General features: G+C 36.7%; 1 protein-coding gene across 3 annotated transcripts in view; it reads left to right on the top strand.

Moving 5' to 3' along the window:
- Positions 1 to 22123, top strand: part of epsti1 (epithelial stromal interaction 1) — an 80167-nt gene that overhangs the window by 40165 nt on the left and 17879 nt on the right. For 2 of the 3 annotated variants that reach the window (XM_055214768.2, XM_073854954.1), the window contains 4 exons: positions 4538 to 4621; positions 5063 to 5136; positions 8330 to 8511; positions 14684 to 17770. In XM_055214768.2, coding sequence (XP_055070743.2) covers positions 4538 to 4621; positions 5063 to 5136; positions 8330 to 8511; positions 14684 to 14814 — 471 coding nt within the window. In that variant the 3' untranslated portion in view covers positions 14815 to 17770. Of the gene's footprint in view, positions 1 to 4537; positions 4622 to 5062; positions 5137 to 8329; positions 8512 to 14683; positions 17771 to 22123 lie in introns of those variants that run through there. The other variant, XM_073854953.1, reaches the window with a different exon arrangement.

Here is a 22123-nt window from a genome sequence, read left to right as displayed (position 1 = left end):
ATTATTTATTCGCGTATAACATACTGACAAATAGCAAGAATGTCCTGAAAAACATGCGTATAATAGCTATCTTAACGGGCCGCTTTTTCTCGTTCTCTTTCTCTACCAGCGCATCCGCGATCATAACTGTCATTAGAGTTTGAGCATACTTCTAAAACACAATCGATCAAATAATTGCAGAGGTATGACTTCATGAATCATTTGCAAATTTACCTCGTAAATCATGTCAATTCATCACGCGTGAAGACGTTAAACTCCGTGACATTGCAAATTACTGAAAAGTAATTGCTGGCTTTTAGAAACCACTACAAAATATGATAAAAATAAACTCTTTTACTGCAATAATATTTTAACTAATACAATTTTAAAGTAGATTTGAAAGGAATACTGTTGTTTTCTGCTACTTGAACTTGGGGCTCGAGCCCGAATAAGGTTCGACCTGCATGCCTTCGAAAACAGCAAGTCAAGTTCGTTTACCGTTAAATATTAAGACTAAATGGGCAGGTAAATTCGTTTAAAAAATGAAAGTAATCCGCCAAAATATGGTTTTACATGTCTATTAAAATAAAGCCATTATTCATTTTCCTAACGCATATTTCTTTGATCTTTACCTCCGTTTAAAACGTTATAAATTTGGCAAAGGAGGATGTTCAGCAATTTGAACAGCAACTCCGCAACCAACTCGGTTTATGATGGTGAGAAATTTGAGTGAGAGGCTTTGTCCTATTTAATTTATTATTTATATTTCATTATAAATACAATGTTAAAATAATATTTTTATTGGCACGAACACAATTTTTGTATAACATTTAAAATTATCTGTCTCTTTTCGTTAGAGACATTTGAATGTGAGAGTCTGGAAACGAAACGTGACGTTAAGTTTTGCGGACCCGTCAGGTCGGGAAATAAAGCGGGTGAACAGTGTATGAATGTATGAATAGAACCTTTTCGGAGCTGGACAAAAAACAGTCCAGCGGAGACCTCCTTAAACCTTAGGTGTGTATGTGTGTGTCCCGGATAAATATTAATAAAAAAAAGAATAGTTCAAAAGTCGGACTGTAAGAGTATTTCATGAGAGCATAAATGCCTGTAATATTACCACTATAGTACTTGATCTGTTTAAAATGATTTCATTGATATATTATGCCTATAAAGGAGTTAAATAAAAAAAAAATCTAATCCAGTAATTAATTTTTTTATCTGAGCACACAATCAGAAAACCCGTGGTGGTTAATTTTTTCATTTTTGATTTTAATTTGAAAAAAAAAAACGATCGAACGAATGATACACAGACCCATTACCATGTTTTTAGCAATTTTTAATGCCGTCTTTCGTCTTTTAAATAGGAAATAAAGACAATGTTTCTTGACAAAAGATCAGATAGCCTATACTAGGCTAATTCAAAATAAGACGTAAGTGTGCCAACAACAGTTGGCCCGCCATCTACTGGCTAAAAAAAATATTGGCCCGCGGCCAAAGTTACTTGCCGACCCCTGCTCTAAATAGTCATTAAACATCTAAAATGATCTTTATTTGTACATTTTCTGAGAGTTGCATCGTCTAAATTCTTAACCTATACAAAGATGCGTGTCCATTCACATGCTGACATTTTGGTTTCAAATTTAAAACAAACCGAAAAATTCTTAGTAATGTTTTTAGTCAGGCATGTTTGTTAAAACTTATATCCTAATTAAATTAAGGCCTAGTCCTGTCTTAAGCTAATCCCTGTCCGGGAAAACACCCCATAAAGTTTGGGATCTGATTGATGCTAAAAGGGTTATTAAGAGTGAAAAGACATGAAAACGATCTTCTTCGTGCTGACTGACAGATCTGAACAGTGCACATAGATTCGTGAGCACACAACCTCTGTATACACATTCATTTATACAGAATTAGAGTTTTTAAAATATCTGTTTTGACAAGGATGCACGCAGATATAAACTATGTCTTAAGTAAATGATTGGTAAACTGTTGGGAAAAATTATCTAATGTGTACAGTAACATTATATTAGATCCTTATATTACAGTAGAAACTTTCTGTCTCAATGTCAATCAAACAATAAAAGAAAGAAAAAAGATATTGGGATGGTTTCCCAGACAGGGTTTAGATTAATCCATGACTAGGCCTTATTTTTACAAACATATCTTACAAATAGCATTACTGGTCTGCATCTTGAGACAAAACATTGGCACTGATTTATGCTAAGATACGTCAGTACAGGAGTTTTTTTAAAAGGTAGGGTATCAAATTTTGAGAAATGCTAACGATAGCCGACTAGCAATGAAATCATGATTCCACCCTCCATTCATATCGCCATCCAAAGACACGCCTATTTCAAAACATATAAACACGCACAGATCAGACGGTCACATCTCATGCCTCATTCACCAGTGAGATAACTTTGCAGTACAAAGTGAATAACATTACCAAAATAACCAAACAACTGGTTTACATCAGAATTAGTTAAAGCACACTTTCGGTTGTGTAGACGTAGTAACTATATTGTTACGCTAATGCGTAAACTAACACAAATTTCATAAGCAACACAATGTTTCATTAAAGTAGAATATCCATCTGAAAACAATCATATCACGTACCTACCTTACCAAAATAAACGACCCTTTTAGACCCTTTGCCTCCTGCAGCTGTTTGCATCTTGTGTTAAAGCGGTAATTATGTTAATTTGGGTTTTTGCTCTTTACTGATCCAGGCAGTTTTTGCTGTTGTTGTTATAAAACATGTCTTTCGTTTTGTGGCTCCTGTGTAGGTTTTCAACACAGCAGAAAAGTTTGCCATTCTCCCTCTGTTTACAGACGGGAGGTGAGCACACGTGATTGCGCCGATGGCGTATGATGTCTGCGTGAACAGGCTGCGCAGTGGCATTCAAATTACGCTTACGGGTGAGGGACAAAAAAGGCAACGTCCGTTCGGACCGAGATCTATGATTGGTTGAAAATTTTTTGGTCCTACGCCTTTCACAGATGACATAAATTTCTACAAATACATTTAAACAACTTAACATAGTGATTGCTATCAGGATGTGAGGAGACTTTTAACCAGCATAACTAAAAATGTTTTTGGATCAAATGAGATACCCTGCCTTTAAATTAAGACTGCTCAAACATGCATTTTAGTCTTGCACTAGGATAAGCCCTGTCTGGGAAACCGCATGATAAACATATATATTTTCCAATATTAATTTTGACTTTGTGTGTGCCAAATCTATTAGTTTTACATTTATGGTTTATTTTTGAACCAAAATGTTTAATTTGATTTTTCTCAATGAACTTCGCTGACTCTATCAACAGGTTTAGCTCAGTCATTTTTTGTCAGATTCCAACAAATCATACATCGTTTTTAAGTGTTTTTTTAAATAGAGAATATCAAAATATAAATAACTCAGTTTTGAAAATTTGCTCATTCCGACTCATTTTGCCAGCACGGTTCACATTTCTTGAAGGTGGGAAGGTTTTTTGCCTTACAATCTTTAAAAAAAGTGCTGAATAAAGATTCTTTGCAGCATTGTCATAGAAGAACAATTTTTGGTTTCTCAAAAACCTTTCTGTCAAATTCTTACCTATTTATAGTCTTTAAAGCATTTTTACACTACTTTTTGTGCAACAAAAAAGATTTAGGGGTGAATTATTCCTTCAAATATAATTTCCCAGCCCTTTTTAAACTGAACTTAGGGCTGGCTCCAGTGCTGTAACTCAATCTTGAACTGTGCTGCGCTTTTCCACACAAAAAACCGCCTTAAAATCTTAGAATCAGCCTTAAAATCTTGCTGGTCTCGAACAAGCCAACTTGTGATATCAATAGGCGGAGCTTCCACTTCAGACAGCGCTATGTCTACGTTTTTAGATACATTATTGCTTATTTTATGTTACAAACACCTGCCATTGTTGCAATTATTTCAGACAAAGTTGCTGTTCTATCAGCTTGAATCAGTCGGCTCTGACCTCTAGCATCAACAAGGCATTTTCGCCCACAGGACTGCCACATACTGGATGTTTTCCCCCTTTTCACACCATTCTATGTAAACCCTAGAAATGGTTGTGCGTGAAAATCCCAGTAACTAAGCAGATTGTGAAATAATGAGAAATTGAACATGTGTTTCTAATAATCCTTTAGATGAGTGTATTATGTTGCTATTGCAAAGATGATTTATAAAAGCAATGTACAGAACATAATAGCACATAGACAGGTTCTTTATTAATGTTCATTGTAATCATTTGATGCTTTCGGGCAAATTTATTTGATTTATTTAACCATATTCATTCCCCTATTCACATAAGTGGCGAAGTAATAGAAGACCACATAACAAGATAACAAATGTGAAGTAACACCCAGCAGTATAATAATAATGTAACTACTGACGTAATGCATTCAGCTATCTTCCTGATGGAAACGCCAGCCGGTACTGAGGTCTGGCCTAGCATTCGCTCCGCTTCGGTGCCGACACGGAGCCAGTCCAAGTGGAAAAGGGATATTAGAGAGCTAAATGGTTGGGTACCAATACCATTTGTTTCCTCACAGGCTAAATGTCACGAGTACAGAGAATCCAAAAGACAGGAAGACAACGTAGCCCTGCTCGAGAAGAAAGCAGAGCAGCGAAGAAAGGTACGCAATAAAAGAAGTGAAGCAGATGGCCTGAACTTAAGCACATCACCTCCACTTTTGGTTCTTCATAGCAACACCAGATCTAAACATCTAGGCTATGCCAAGAAAAAGAACTAACTCAGCCTAGCATATGCTCTTAATTACCATGTCCTAGGTTATAGGAGGTTGTCACGGATGGAATAGTGTAGGTGTTTTCCAGCTGGCCGCATAGAGATATTTTTGTGGCTTTGAATGCTTTTCTGTCGGTCAAGCATGAACTTAAACTCACTGATAAATATCAAGGACAGTGAGGTCAGTGTGATCTATCATGTTGATGTTGTTTATTTATGTAAATGTGCAGTTAAAACTGCTTTAGCAACAAGCTTCAATTCAGTTTACTTAAGTAGAGGAGACATTTTTGTTCTACAGTAAATGATAATTGAACTAACATATTATTTCCAGACTGAACTTTTGGAGGAAAAACAAAAACGGGAAGAAGAGGAAAGGAAGAGGCAGATTGAAAGTGACCGTCAGAGGTATGAATATTTAAAACTCATAACAGCCAATCAGCTGACCAAAAGTCAGAAACCAAAAAATAAACAATATGATTTTAGAATTACAGTAATTAGTACATCAATCATGTGCTTAAAATAATAGTTTATGAAAAATATAAAAATCTCATAGTTTACATGCACTCAATACAAACCAAATGTATATGACTTTAATTAGCAGAACATTTTTATAAACATATGCCGTCACTTTGTCTTTATTTATGGGAGTGAAAATGGACTCATTGGTTTGTGCAACCTATCCATTAACCCATACGATTGTTTTGACCATTTGTCCATTCCCCAAAATACGACCAATGGGTGTGTTTACTAAATTAGCGTCTCTACCGGCAGCAAGTGGAACTTAATATATTAGGGTATGAAATTATATTTTGGGGTATAATTTTGCTATGATGACACGTACTGGGATATGGGGCTCTATCTTACACCCGGCGCAATGCGGCGCAATGCAGCGCAATGCGCGACGCAAGTGTCTTTCGCTAGTTTCCACCCTAATTTTCACATTTAGCGCCGCGTTGTTTAAATAGCAAATGCATTTGCACCCCCTTTTGCGCCCATGGGCGTTCTGGTCTGAAAACGAAGTGTGTTCAGGCGCATTGTTGGCGCGTTGCTATTGTTAGGCAACTAAAATAGACTACGCCATTGACCAACAAAAACCCGGTCTAAAGTCTAAAGTCAATGGCGCAATGTGTTTTATGTTATTTAAAGAGCGCATTAGTAAAATGCGCCTATAAACGGGAGGACAACGCAGGTTTGCTTATCACAAAGTACATGAATGCGCAGCAGCACAAAAATGCTTTTAAATATGAAAGTTTAAAGGATTGAATGTAAAAGATTATTATTGAGTCTCTTGGACATAAATGAGGACTAATTATGAGACGTTAGAAGGCGCAAAGAGCTGCTTCACCTGCAGCCTGGTAAGTAAATAAATGCTTTGCTTTAAACAAATGCATCTGTTTTTAAATGTTTTTTTTTATTCTACCTCACGCATTTATTGTATATGATGACTCTGTACCTGTGGATATGGCGAGATGAGAAACATTTTTAAGTAATGCTTAAAAAAACTCTTTGCTAAAAAAAACGCTGTCCAAAGTGCTAAAACGTGAGGAGAGCCGTTTGTAAATTCTTTATCGTCTGTTTGTTACAAATAAAGTATTTTTACAGTACAAACATTTTCTTACATACTTGTAAATTATTTTTTGATGATATTGGATAGCCATACATTTAAAGCAATTACAAGCCTGCTTTTTACTTCCATGACTAAAAGAAAACGGGTTTTAAAGGTTTTAATAAAAAAAAAACAATTTTAATACAAGTGAAAAACAACACAATTATTTAACATTAATCTTAAACTGGGGATCTTCTTCCTCTGCTTAGTTTTTTAGTTTACAAAGTTCGTCATCTAAATAGGGATTAGACATAGCGCCAGCGCAACTTGCTTTTAAAGGGAATGAGAGCTGTGACTCTCATTGGTTTACTGCACGTTACGCCCAAAATACTCCCATTACATTAGGACCAACCCTTTTTGACCATGCGCTCGGCGCACAAACCATTTTTCCCGTCCTTAAATTAGCAAAAGTGGATTAGGACACGCCCATTTAGACGTTGCGCTGTGCGCTTTAGACAATGCGCTTAGATCGTTAAAATAAGGCCCATGATTTTCAAATGAAACCACCAGGATTAATTGTATTTATATTACACTATTCAGGCATTCACCCATTTATTTATTATATAATATAAAACAGCATATAAAACACAACATTTTTCAAAACATACTTAAAATATTCCATGTGTACCGAGCTCAAACAATCGATTTATATAAAGAAAAGACGCAAAAGTGCACCGCTGTAAATATCAGATCCGTTGTACACTCGTTCACAAACAGTGGAGGCTCGTGACTTTTTTTTGCCGAGGAGGCACGAATTCAAAACTCGTCAAAACATCATCGTGTGTGGTTCATCAACCTGTCGGAACCTATGTGCATTGCGTGTCAAAAAACGTCCCTGCTACAGACGCTTGGCTAGATAGTCGCTTAATCTCATGTGTAATCAAAGTTTAGGGTTAAGTAAGTGTTTTGCAAGACGTGAGCATCTCTTATCATTAACCCTTTCAACGCTTATGTGGCAGGCACATATTTTGACAGAAAAGACTGACACACTGTTCATAAACTGCCACCAGAAGAAGCGATGAAACGTCATCTTTGATTGTGAAATAGCATTGGCTCTCGTGTGTCTCGTGACTTTTGAGAATTGCATCATTAAGCTACTGTAGCTAAGAATGTGAAGCGCTATTGACCTATGGCTAAGCCACGCCCCCAAACGCAATGAGCCAATCACAGTGTGCATAGCTAACCCAATACATTCGAACATTCTCTGCTTCCACGTCCATTAAAATGCATTGCAGTTAGTCAGTTTTTGTTAGTTTTCATGTGTTTTTTCTTGTCATTTTAAGTTTAAAATGGTCAAACGGTGTGCATGGGCCATCACTAGGTATCCCGGGAGGCCTGGCGATGTTGTGCTTTTTTACCTTTTCCCAAGCCACATTTCAAACGAGATTAGCGTTAAAGGTGCAATGTGTAATTTTTAGAAGGAGTTTTTGACAGAAATGCAAAATAATATACAAAACTATATTATCAGGGGTGTATAAAGACCTTTTTATAATGAACCGTTATGTTTTTATTACCTTAGAATGAGATGTTTTTATCTACATACACAGAGGGTCCCCTTGCGTGGAGGTCGCCATTTTGTGCCGCCATGTTTTTACAGAAGCCCTTAATGGACAAACTTTTTTACTAAATTGTCTCTAGCGATGACATGTTTGTCCGGTGCCGGCTACCATAGCTTCTCTATGTGTTTCAAACACCCGAAAATTCTCGGGACAGAATCATATGTCCAAATTTCAGTCAAAACCGTTCTATTTCTTCATAAACAATCTGAAAACAGGGCTTTAAGTGTAAAATACCAAACTTGTCCTTTAACATCATAATAGTGCTTAAATTGTATTAAATCCTAAAACGTCCTGTTTATTTCCATGTTTAAATTAGATTTCAAATCCCAGATTTGTCTAAGACTTTTGAACCTCACAGTATGTGAAAGAGGGTCTTTCATTGCTCAGTCTGAATGATTTGTGAAATATTCTAATGATGTATTCCTCTCTTTAGGGTGAACTTGGCCTTCCTAAATAGATTGGAGGCAGTTAGTTTAGGTAGAGTGTCTGAACCCGTGGCAAACCCCCCTGTGACCAGTAACGTCTATCAAGATGATGATGATGAAGACGAGGGTACAACTTCATCCGCAGGACTCAACCCATCACAAGCCCATACAGACAGTGGCGCGCAGGAAGGTAAGTCTTAACTAAGATTTATAGGCATCTTCCGGCACTCGGCGTGTTTAGGTCTGTTTTATTTCACAACACCTCTGGAAACGTCTCCATTATGTTTACCTGTTATGTCATATAGGCTGTGTGTGTGTGAGAGAGATATTGCACAGATCTTTCATCCAATGTTTCTTTCCGTCGTCAAACAGCATACAGGACTGTGTAAACAAACCTTTACTGGCACGCCATGACTTAGAAGGATATTGTCAATTACGTGCCAGTATGAGGCAGATTCACTAGCAGCGAGCTACATGCTTGACATGTTTTTCATTTGGTTTCTGAGGTCCAAAGTGCCTGCTGCAATGTAAACTCGTCTGTCCCTGAAAAAGTTATAATTAATGACATGCAGCTCTGACAACAGACTCATTAATCTCATGTCTGCATAAACATCAGTTAGCATTTTGACATCTTGTCTTGCTGCATTGTCATTACTTGTATTGATGCAATGTTGTCTTTAGACATACAGTATACTGCCTTTATGTGGGTTCATGATATACACATTACTAAGACTGTACTTTTAAAACCAAACTTTTAAAATATTATAGCCTAAAATGTAATTAAAATATTTAAAATGTATGCACTGAGAGAATATATTATACAGTGCCTGTCTGGAATGGCATATTTCATACTACCACAGTAAATGTGACCCTGCCTGGACTGAAAACCCACCTGTGTATCTTAACCAATCAAAATAAAGCATTTAACAGCCCCACCATGGTATAAATAATTAACTCATTACTAAGGATCTCTAAGTTTACTTACATCTGCCACAAAATGAGACCCGATAGTTTAAAGCCAATTTAAAATGTATAATATATTGTAAGGATGCAGCTGTAGTGTGCTAATCTCAAAGAAGACTTTTAATTTTGAAGTGGCGTGCACCACATGATGTTGCTATAATTTCTCTATGCTTTTTACAGTGCTGTTCATGGTATTATTGCAAATATCATTTTTATATAATATCATTTTTTCTTTGTTTAAGGGTCATTTCCATGTAAGATAAAAAGGCATGACTAGTTTAATATGACTCCTGTTATTTAACATATTAATTGATTACAGCAAATAAAATTTGCAATAATAATAGATAAAGGATAATGTATAGGCAGCTGGTTGCTATCGCAGAAATAAGCCCCAACAGTGTGATCAGGTATCTTGTATCATATTTAAAGGGGCTAATTAAAGCAATAAGCCCCAAGAAGCAGTGGGTTACCAGTGCATTTTGTAACAGCTAAGGGGCGTTGTCTAAAACCCCCTTAGCTGTTATAAAATGCACTTTAACACCACTGCTTCACGGGGCTTATTGCTTTTATAAAACGGTTACTTAATATGCATAGCAGGATTTCATAAAATAAAACACAAATAAGTTGTAATTATATAATTACAAATATTACTCTTCCGCCAAACGAAGTAGTTCCTCAGAATCAAGTGTGTCTGCAACAGAGCGCAGTTTCCAAGCAACACAGACGGAGCAAAATGAAAATATAGTTAAAGACTGTGGTGTTTATTTTCATAAATCAACATTCATCTAATTTATACATTAACATTTATATCGTGCAACTGTTGAAGGGATGATCAAATATGCTTGGAAGCATTCTTAAAGGTGCAGTGTGTAATTTTTTAAAGGATCTCTTGACAGAAATCCAAATTCCAAAAATTATAAATCATTATAATTTTTCATAATGAACCGTTATATATTTTTTATGTTAGAATGAGACGTTTTTATCTACATACATCGAGGGTCACCTTACATGGAAGTCACCATTTTGTCCCGCCATGTTTCTACAGAAGCTCTCAACGGACAAACTTTTTTTACTAAGTTGCCTCCATCTATGACATTGTTTTTGTTGGTGGCTACCATAGCTTCTCTATGCGTTTCGAAAGCGAGGGAAGAGCAGTGGACTGAGCCATTGGTTGCAATTCGCAAGCTCACCACTAGATGCCCCTAAAATTTACACACTGCACCTTTAACTCTTTCCCCGTCAGCGTTTTTTTTTCAAGTTGCCAACCAGTTTTAGTTTAAGGCCTTCAAGAAAAATCTTCTTCTTTAAATAAACATAAAATATAAAATGAAAGAACAGACCCGCTTTCAAACAACATAAAAAAACCCTGTTTCATCCTACCTTCATTTGTTCTCTTATCACCTCTTACATTTTCAGCTAAACACTGAGATAATTCAATTTTTGTGAAGAACTTTTGTAAGATATCAGATTCAGAGCCAAGATCAAAACTTGCACAGTGTTTTTAGTTTTGAGTAAATGCGTCAGTGTTTAAGTTGGGTGAGTTCGCCATCTAGTGGATAATAGCGGAAATATGGATTTGATGTTAAAGAACAATAAAGAGAAGCGTTTTCTCTTTATTGACAAGATGACTCAACAATATTTATTGCCATTTATCTGGAAGCAAAATACAGTTTGCAGTATATTAAGGTTTAACCTTAATTAGCGCGAGCTTAGTCAGATAGCGTCCACCTCAAAATGCAAAATATACGTTAGCAGACAATGTTAATCGCTAACGATTTGGGACAAATATGAGGTTATTTAATGTTAAACTATGTGAGTGGGGCTCTGTGGCGCAACAGGGATTTGAGCGGCGTCCAGAGTCAAAGCCGACAGTCGCCCGTCAAGCGCCACCGGTGTGCGTACATTCATAGAAAATAATATGTTTTGTTTTTAGATTTTATGGCGCTACACAACGCGCATCTCGTTCGGTGTGCGACCCCCTTTAGGCTACTATTCCATTTTAGTGTACAGTGTACAGGCAGGGTATTAAAATCTGCTCTTTATTCCTTTCTGACAAACAGGCACAAAACCTGTATGATTCCCACATGTTGTTTTAAACTTCTTAATGAAACATAGAAATGACTTCTGGTTCGATTCAGCTCAAATCTAGCTTTATATATGTAGTGCTTTGTAGCCAAGAGGTGTGGCGGTTACGATTAGCTTTTCCATCTGGAGAGCGTGTGGACTGCTGTGTGATGGTTTGGGACTAATGTGTCATTCACATCGAAACTGTCTGCATATGTGCTCTCATGCCTAATGTCACATTACATTTGTGTGTTTAGCGTCGTCACCATATCTGGCTGAAGGTTTAATCCTCAGCTTAAGTGTGAGATCAAGCAAGTCCTCTGATATCAAGCACACATATCTATCTGTCTGTGATTACCAGAAACACTAGACATGTTTGCTCCAAAACCAAGAAGAGTCCCAAAATGCTCTTTGCCTGACTGTGAATTGGATTTACTCATGGGACTAATTTTTTGGATTATCATATAAAGCAACGTCTAGCCTATACGTGGTCATACTTAGTAGGGTTCTGTATTTAACCCATTTTATCTATCTGATCAAGGTGAAATGTATAATTCCATCACCACTATGAAATTGCAAAAGTAATGCCAATTTTTAGATCGCCCTCTGGCCCAGTGATTTTCAAACTGGTGGGCATGCCCCCCTTGGGAGGTGCACGATGGTGCCAGGGGGGCACTAGTTTTATGACACTTTATAAAAATGTATTTATTTTAGGGCTGTCAAAATTAACATGTTAACGCAAATTCTATTAACGCCAATAATTTTATTAACGCAACGCCCTCGTCTAGCGAATGCAATGGGCTAAATAGTCATTAAACATCTAAAATGATTTAGGTGTACCGTCATGAATGATCTAATGCAAAGATGTGACGCGTATTTTGGTTTCGTTTTTAAAGAATGAAGAAATGTAAAAATAAATTGCAGGATTTGCTTGATGTTAAAAGGGTTATTAAAGCAACACTAAAGAGTTTTTGCTCCCCCTACAGGTTGGAAGCGGAATTGTCCATTACTACTGTTGTGAATAATTTAGCCTACTGCAGCAAAGCTGGCTCTGATTGGATTGTAGGTCTGCCGTAAAGCAAGTTTTTGTAGTTTTCACTCGAACTACAGGCCCGCAACCCAGCGGTTGGAAACTTCTTTAGTGCGGTTTTGGCCAATAAAGCGCTGCAAAGCGAATGTGAAAGTGCCGTTCACCTTGTTTCGAGTGGATGAACGACTGAAACTTTTCTGGAAACGTTATTTTAAGGTAAAAAAACTCTTTAGTGTTGCTTTAAGAGAGAAAAAACCTGATTAATGTTTAAAGAGTTATTAAGAGCAACAAGACTCAAAAACGATCTTCCTCGAGTGCGCGACCTCGATATATAGACATCTACACAAAATTACAGTTTTAAAAATTTATGTCTTAAGTGAATGTTTGGTTAACTGTTGAGGAAAAATATCTTATGTGTAACATTATATATGATCCATGCATTATACAGTAGATCTTAAAGCTGTCTGTCTCAATGTCAATCAAATAATAAAAGAAAAACAAGTTTAACATTGATATTGTTTTTGCTTTATGTGTGCCAAAGGGAAAAGCAAAGGATCTTCTGAAAGGAAAATTCATATACAAAACAATGGCTGATGCTTCTGTCAAAAATGTAAACAGACTGGTGTAAACATACATTTGCATAAAACATCTATATTTGTTCACACCAATGTTGATTAGAGTATTAAAAACTTGAAAGTGTTAAATTAAGGAAAATTTAGAACAGATAAAAATGTGTGATTAATTCGCGATTAATCGCGAGTTAACTCATGACATCATACGATTAATCTATTGACAGCCCTAATTTATTTATCATACATTCTGTGTAATTAAATTAAATTAATTAATTCAAATTCTAAGTTTGAGATTGTTTTATTTAATGAATTTTCTTTGGGGGGGGGGGGCGCATAAAGGGATGTACCCTACTCAAGTTTGAGAACCACTGCTCTAGCCCAAAGTACACATAACTGTTAATTTCCATAGAGTTAACAAGTTTTTGCCCTTTAACAATAACATGTACCTTTAAAGGGACACTCCACTTTTTTTTTTGAAAATATGCTAATTTTCCAGCTCCCCTAGAGTTAAACATTTGAATTTTACCATTTTGGAATCCATTCAGCTGATCTCCGGGTCTGGCAGTACCACTTTTAGCATAGCTTAGCATAATCCATTGAATCTGATTAGACCATTAGCATCGCGCTCAAAAATAACCAAAGAGATTCAATATTTTTTCCTATTTAAACTTGACTCTTCTGTAGTTACATTGTGTACTAAGACCGACGGAAAATTTAGATTTTCTAGGCAGATATGGCTAGGAACTATACTCTCATTCTGGCATAATAATCAAGGACTTTGCTGCCGTATCATGGCTGCAACAGGCGCAGTGATGTTGCGCAGTGCCCGAAAAATAGTCCCCAGCTATTGAAATTAGCCAAGGGGACTATTTTCGGCCGCTGCGTAATATCACTGCGCCTCCTGCAGCCATGTTACCGCAGCAAAGTCCTTGATTATTACGTCAGAATGCAACTACAGAAGTGTAAAGTTTTAAATGGGAAAAATATGGAAACTCTTTGGTTGTTTTTGAGCGCGATGCTGGTGGTCTAGTCGGATTCGGTGGATTATGCTAAGCTATGCTAAAAGTGGTACCACCAGACCCAGAGATCGACTGAATGGATTCCAAAACGGTAAAACTCTTTGTTTAACTCTCTGGGAGCTGGAAAATGAGCCTATTTTCAAAAAAGTGGAGTGTCCCTTTAATGCTTTGAATGACAAGCATGTATTCAGCTACTATCAGGCTTTATCTTTAATTTCTTTGTGGATTTTGAATCCAGAACGGCCTTCCCATCTGTCCAGCATTCCTGGGATCTGTGTGTATGGGACATCTGTCTGCCGTAGCCCTAGTTTTGTCCATTAGTATGTGGTTTAGTGTGGGATCGAGATGGTGCTGTTTGCGGAACAGGCTGGCAACAGCACTGCGGTGGAGACGAGTTTTCCCACCCTTGTCTGTCCTGCTGCATGAACCAAATGAACCAATCGAAAGGTCAATGTCGCGCTGCAGTCATGCATAGCTGCAAAGTATTGAATGACTGCGTTTGTGTACACATACGTTTGTCTTTGACGGAGGTTCAGAGAGGATATGAAGTCTCGAGGAACAAATGACCACATACAGCTACATCTCTAGGAACAAATGACCACATCGCTCTTGTTTATTTTGACAGCCTTTCACTTGTTCATGAAAATACAAATTTTGTGTTGCATTATGTGCTAAATTGTGTATATTTACAAACGTTGTATGTTTTTCTTGTAGATTGTGATCATATGTGGGCCGTGATGAAACTTCAGCATAACTTCCCATACTATGAGCGTGATATGCTGGAAGACATCGTCAGACAGTGTAATGGCAACTACCAGCAAGCATATGAACTACTTAATGTGTAAACGAACACATTGTTATTGTGATCTTCTGGTGTGATGAGCTTGAGGTTTACAGTTCATCCAAAATGAACAAATCTGTCCTCATTCATTCAACTTTATGTTGTTCCAGAGACGATTTTCTCTAATGGTCCTCGCACATTGGGATCCATTTTAATGCCTCATGTTTCCCGATAGTTTCATTTCCCATTCACTTATATTGGAAGTTAATAGAAAGAGCAGCCAGGATTTACAAAAAAAACCCTCAATGTTTGTATTTCAAAGACATGAATGAGGAATGAATGATAGAAGTTTCACTATAGTCCCACTTTATATTAGGTGTTATTACCTACTGTGTATGTACATACAACAAATTATTTACTAGGGGAGAACCGGAGTGAAAGTAACGCTGGATGAAAGTGATTTTCTCAGAGTCCTGACTACATTTGCATGCCAAACTATGACAGCGTCTTTAGCACGCAACCCTTGACAGAGCTAAAAAATATTGCGTTATTTCGTCACCATTTTGCAAGTGTAGATCCAGAATGCTGTTTTCGACCGTGATAAGTAAATTCTTAAATCGGCCATTTTTTTCTTATAATACGTTGTGTTTCTCTTTCATGTGTTACAGTACTGATCAATCTACAGGTTATTTAAAGCTCTGACCCATCCTGAAGTTTGCTTTAGTTTGGGTTTAAATGTTAGTAGTTCCTGGGATGAAAGTAACACTTGTTACACATAATATGTTGCATTATGTTGAAAATGTATATTATTCTAATTTGATTTAATTTAATTTTAAAGTGTTCAAACCGTTAAAAAAATTCAACAACTACTGTCAGGTTGCTTTTGAAACATTTGATAAAACTGAAATTTAAAATGAAAATGTAATTTCATGGGGTCTCATTCATGAAACACGAACAGAACGAATTTTTGTGTAAATCGTTCGTAAAGTCCTTTTGGCGTAAATTTTCGGATTCATGAAAATGTTCGTATTTTCCAAATGTTAGTTGGTACGAAAGAAATCTACACCTGCTCCCAACCACGCGTAAATTATGTGTTTAACATCCGAACGTTTTGCTCATCAATAAGGCTGTATTTTAATTCACCTTAATCGTGTACATATTACACAGCATTTGGAAAAAATATTATGTACAGTAATTATATACGTTTTTTCTTTTAACTTTTATGATAAGCTCCAGTAATAGCATCTGCAAACGGAACACTTTAATCAAATAAATTATTGACTTCAATAGGGCTGGGCAAACTAAATTGTTTCCTATAAAATGGCCAAAATCAGGCATAACACATTTACGATGGCTAGATTTGGCAGAGCGCTGCGCAAAAGGCGTATTTTTAGAGACCGCGCAGACTGACTTGCCGAGAATGAAGACTGGTTAATTAGTCGTTTCAGGCTACCCAGACAAAAGTTAAATCTGCTCAAATGTAAACTGCTTGTGTATTTCCTCTAAAATTATATTTTTTAATAAGATTTTTTCGAAGTTAACTAATTCGTTTTTTGCAGTCAAGCTTCATGTCGAACCATTTTCTTTTCACTTGTGGGACTGTTCGATTAACAGATGAAACTCCATTTACAGCATCTGTAATGTGCTGCCAAGCTTCCTTTTGTTAAGACCTGAGACGCCACTATGTATGCTTGAAAATAAAATGTGGCGTTTTGAATTAACTTCTGATAATTAAACTTCAATTTCTGCATCTGATAAAAGTTTATTTTTCATTCGCTTTTAAGAAGACATGTTGAAATCCTTCGTTTGGTGTCATAATTTGATGCCCATATATAGTTGTCAGTCGGATATATTGGGCGGGATTTATGGTAATTGAGAATAAGCATGCACACGCGTCCCATGTACGACTGATCGGAATTCATGAACAAATACACATATTTCACTATCAAATATGACGTTTACGAAATATTTGTGAATCAGGAGGAGAGTTTTCGTGTTTACGTGCAAATCACTCACATATTTACTCATATATTTACGAATGTTTCATGAATGAGACCCATTATTTTTTGCTAAGATAAAAACAAAATATGTTTGCAGTTACATATTAACAAGATCATAGTCATGTATATTTGTGTAACACAAAAATCTATATTGTTCTGCTGTGTTACTTTGACCCACCGATGTGTTACTTTCATCCCAACAATCACAAAAAAAACCTCAACGTTTTTCTGGAAGGACTGTTTAACAGCAACATTAAACACTAACTAAAGTTTAAAAAATGGGATCAGAAAAAAACATGACCTTTAAAAAAAATCCTGAAAAATTTTACTTTCACCCCTGCTATCCCCTATATAATTTACCTATTGTGTACTTATATATTGTTCTGGTGTTAGGGACATTGCAGGGGTTGACATTAAGCATCATTAGGCGGTTGTCCTTTGGACAAGTAAAATTGTCGTTCAAATTTGTCCGAATAAAAAAGTTAGTTGCTTGGAGATAATAAATGTGAAGTAAGTATAATTGTTTATTGTAGTTAGCAGTGGCAGCCGGTGATTTCTTTTTCGAGGGCACATGATGTGAAGCTCGTCAAAACATGTATGTAGCCCGTCATGTGTGTGGCTCGTCACGACAAAATATGTGTTCGGCGCTTCATGTCAAAATACATGCCTGCTGCAGACGCTTCAAAGGCTTTTATAATAAAAGAGACGCTCACGTTTGCCATGGCGAAACCACACACGACACTCTGAACACATTTTGAATTCGCGCCCCTCGGAAAAGAAGTCACCGGCCTCCACTTGTAGTTAAACAAAATAACATTTAGTCTCGATAAAGAGTAAATATGTTTGTATGCAAGTTTTTGTGTGTCATATTTAATTCAGCACTTTTGTATGTGGGTGTCGTGGGGTCGTTATAACCATGGGTTTGAATTTAGCGTTATTGAGACGTACTCCCAGCAGAAATGAATGTCACAGTAAATGTTTTAAATGGATTTTCTTAATCATTCTAATTAATTGCTTTTATTTTTTTATTTATTTATTTTCAATGTATTTAATTTTATTGAATTAATTTATTTTTCATTAGATATTTTCAAGTTACTTCTCCGGTTGGTCAAGAAACTCTCTTACTTGCCCATCTAAAACATTCAGTTGTCCCCGAAAACATACAAGCATTAATGTCGAGCCCTGCATTGTATACATTTTTTTAGTAATATAAAGTAGGAAAGTTTCATTTTTGGGTGAACGAATCCTTACTTAAAGGGGCAATAAGTAGGATTTACCCCCATCTAGTGGTGAAATTGTATTTTGCATTCAAACGAACAGTGCTCTCTAGCGCCTCGCTTTTCCTAATGCGTGTATGTAATCGCTGATCTCCTTGTCCGTTTCAGCTGGTTCACGTATTCTGAATGAAAACGTGTTGTGGAAATGCGTTGGTAGGCTAGTGCTTTTTGTACCTCTGTGCTATTATAGTTGAACAATACGGCAGAACGACATGGAAGCCTCTTTGGACTTACCCGTTCAATGTAAGCTTACAAAGAAAAGTCAGATCACTGGCAGAGGTCATTTGACACCAACAAGGACATATTTATGAAAAAAGACATTAATTTTGATTAATAAAACACTACTTACTGTCCCTTTAAAACAATAGCGGGTTTGAAGATTGTAGCGTCTTTTGAACTGACAGAAAAACTATTTATCTTGTTTAGTTTGCTCAGTTATTTTTATTCTGACACAAAATGGATTGACACTTAGCCACAGAGGGAGAAATCAAACTTATAAATCAAAACCCGAGTCTGCTGTGGGAACGTTTATGGATCCCATGTGTACAGTTTGCAGGGTAAATGATGTGCATTCACGAAATTCAAAGGCTAATTTATAATGAGGTAAATGACTGGCAAAGTTCTGTGTCTATCCACCATATGGGAGGGACAGTGAAAAACCAAACTAGGTTTCTGCTTAAGGTCTGCATGAAGTTTCTGTTAAAGTAATGCTTTCTGTAAGTGTGAATGAGAGTTTTCATCTCACTAGGCAAAATAATACAGATTCCAATGCAGATCTCCCGTTTTATTGGTTAAAGCTTGTGTTTTTGTTGAACCAAGATCACTTATGCTTCTGCGCAGGAAAAGATTCTTATGTAAATGTGTTCACTGCATTAAACATATCGTTTCCTGTGACAACTTCCCTGTCTTTTGATGAGTTTTTCTTTGCGTGTGTGTTTTCCTGTCTGCGTGGTGAAGAGATAGTTGTGGAAAGAGCGGTTCCCAAGGTAACCCAAACTCAAAGGAAATCGTGTTGTTTCTGACACACAATACGGAGAACTGCTTCCGAGAGATGTTGTTTTGGGTCATTGAAACTTAAAGGGATCGCACCATACTGTAACATCGTATAGAGGAACCCTGATGACCCACATATCCGAAGTGTTGGTAGGCCCGCAAGACCCCGATTACCTCAGCAGCAGCCAGGGGGATTTCCTGTGGGTGGTTCCCCGTCTGAATTAGGTCACGGCATTACCCATATCGCTGAAGAATTCTGGGGAAAATAATAAAATCTACAGACAGCAATAAACCACAGCATACACCCAGCAGATCTGGGCTCCATTATCCATTGGTGTCGAAAAAGACAAATATATTGATTCTCTATGAAATTACCCTTTTTGTTTTGCCGTTTGACCGGTTTCCAAAGATTGCGAGGAATAAAGGCTTTACTTCAAGAATCGCATGAGTTACCCTTTAGCGCTTTTATTATTCCAAGGTCCTGTTTGAGTCATGCAATGCAGAAGAAAAACACGGGAGGACTACGGTAATACTTCTGCGCAAGATACACTTTATCATCAGGGACGTGTTCGACTTGACGTGCAGGGAATAACGCTTGCTTGACTGAAACATTATCCACCTTGTCTGTTGAAAGGAAAGGATACTTCAGGACAGAAAAGGACCTTAAAGTGAACTAGGAAAACATGCCACTCGCAGGGCTGTAACATGTAAAGATCTCCTCAGTCAACCACAACTGAGTCACTGCGCTTCCTGGGGAAAATCGGTTCTATTGAGGCGCGCCTCGCCTTTGGTTGACAGAGCCAACAATCCTCATTCACTCACCTCAGACACAAACAAATAAATAAACTAGATACAGGACAAACATTTTTATAAATACTACAGTACATATTTGGTCCAACTATACTACAGTACGATTAAGTGTTGGAATTGATGCCAAAGGGTGATTCATTTGATCCGTGTATTGGGAAATAACTCTACTAGAAAGCACTGTGTATTTGGCAATAAATACAAAAGCCAGCTGTTCTGCTAAGCGTATGTGTAATTGTCTGTTAAAGGATGCAAGTGAAGAGTTCAGATGCAAAGTCTGACATGTTTACTTGTAAATGAGCGTTTATATCAGGCTCATGTTTAGGTTTGGTAATTTCTCCTTCATGGCATTGAAAAGGTTATTAGTCAGTAATTGAAATATTTTGACAAATGTCAATTTAGTTATTTCATTCACTAAAAATAAAGAATTGTTGGATTGAAATAGGGTTTCTTAACCCTTATGGGTTGTTGTATGGTCTTGCTGCTATGACCAGCATGGGATGCTGGTGCAAGTGCTGGTTTAGCTGGTATGCTGGTTTTTCCAGCAGGGAATGGAATGATTTTTGATGACAAATCTTATATTGACACATATTTTAAGAAAATGCTTTGAAATTTTTCAAAAACCTTAACCATGGGCAAATTAACTACCCTTTCGGGTTGTTCGTGGCCAAATGAAGCCACTAAATTAAACGGCTGTAAAAATGTATCAGATTAATTTTTTAGTTTTTTGCATAAATTTGTTAATCAACCTCAGTACTGATTAAAACTACCAAATGTTTACAAAAATGCATGATTTTAACTTTTTAATTGCCAAGTTCTGAAGTGATGTCACTGATTTTGGGGGGAAATTATTTTTTTTTTTTTTACTTTTGTTTTGGGCATGTCAAAGATGAGTAAAAACATTGGCTTTGATGCATTTTTAGTTTTTGTGCAAAATCAAGATTTAATTTTTTTTCTCCCTAATTAGTTGTTCGTGTCTTTTCCCCCCAATTGACTTCCATTATAATCGCATTTTTTGATTGCAAGATCATGACAACTTATTATGCATTCTTGATTGTTGGTGGTTTTTCTGTTTGCTAAGATGTAAAATACTACTATTGTACTATTGATCACCATGTGGCACCATTAACCCTTTAATAGACCTGTGCAAAAATTAGAGCTTAATTTTTGGCTTGTACATATGGAGTATAACAGCATATTTGTGTGTGTGTGTGTGCACCTGGTATTATCACGTTGTGGGGACCAATTGTCCCCACAAAGATAGGAATACCAGTGTTTTTGTGACCTCGTGGGGACATTTTGATGTCCCCATGAGGAAACATGCTTATAAATCAAACAGAATGATGTTTATTGAAAAGTTTTGTGTGATGGTTGGGGTTAGGGAATGGGGTAGGTAAGGGGAATAGAATATACTTACAGTTTGTACGGTATAAAATGCATTACGTCTATGGAATGTCCCCACAAAACATGGAAACCAGAATGTGTGTGTGTGTGCATGTGTGCGTGTGTGTTTAAAATAAACTAAACATGTTACCTCTGTGGATACATGTTATTTTTATTTTAAGATAACTTATTTCAATCATGTGGAAGCGTTGTCCCTAATTAAATTACATAAATCCAACAATTCTTAATTTTCAGTGTTGGTAACAAATTTGACTGTCTTTTGCTGCAAAACCCTCTAAGTACACGTAAGCTTTTTTGCAAAATCCTCCCCTTTTAAAAAATACCACTTCTTTGGACAAAACAAAGTTCACTAAAGATGCAGAAACACTGCAAATAACAAAATGAAGGAACTGAAGCACACATTAAGAGGTGCTGTGATGCATGTGGCTTTCTCATTTGGGTTGTATTCAGGTCTAAGTACTCACAAGCAGTGGCGGGAGGATTCGTTATAAAAGAGACACTGATGTTTATGAAATACTTACAAGACACTAATTTAACACTAAACTCTGATTACACATTAAGCGAGTTTCTGCCAAACATAAGCATCTATTTTATTTTACGAAAACCTTTCAGTGTGTTTGCAGCAGGCACATATTTTGACAAGAAGCATAATGCATACACTCTAAAAACAACTGGCACTAAAAGTGGTTCTTGGCTAGTAATCATAGAGGAACCATTTTAGTGCTTTATAGCACCTACTGTATGAAGCACTAATAAGGGGCCATATAGCACCATTATAGCACCACATATGGTTCTACATAGCACCTTATGGTTGCTAAATGGCACTTAAAATGGTTCCTCTACGATTACGAGCCAAGAACCACTTTTAGTGCTATTTAGCACCGTTTGTTTT

Source organism: Misgurnus anguillicaudatus, chromosome 17, assembly GCF_027580225.2.
Source record: "Misgurnus anguillicaudatus chromosome 17, ASM2758022v2, whole genome shotgun sequence".
Classification (NCBI taxonomy): Eukaryota; Metazoa; Chordata; class Actinopteri; order Cypriniformes; family Cobitidae; genus Misgurnus; species Misgurnus anguillicaudatus.
This window is presented reverse-complemented; position numbering and strand designations above follow the sequence as displayed.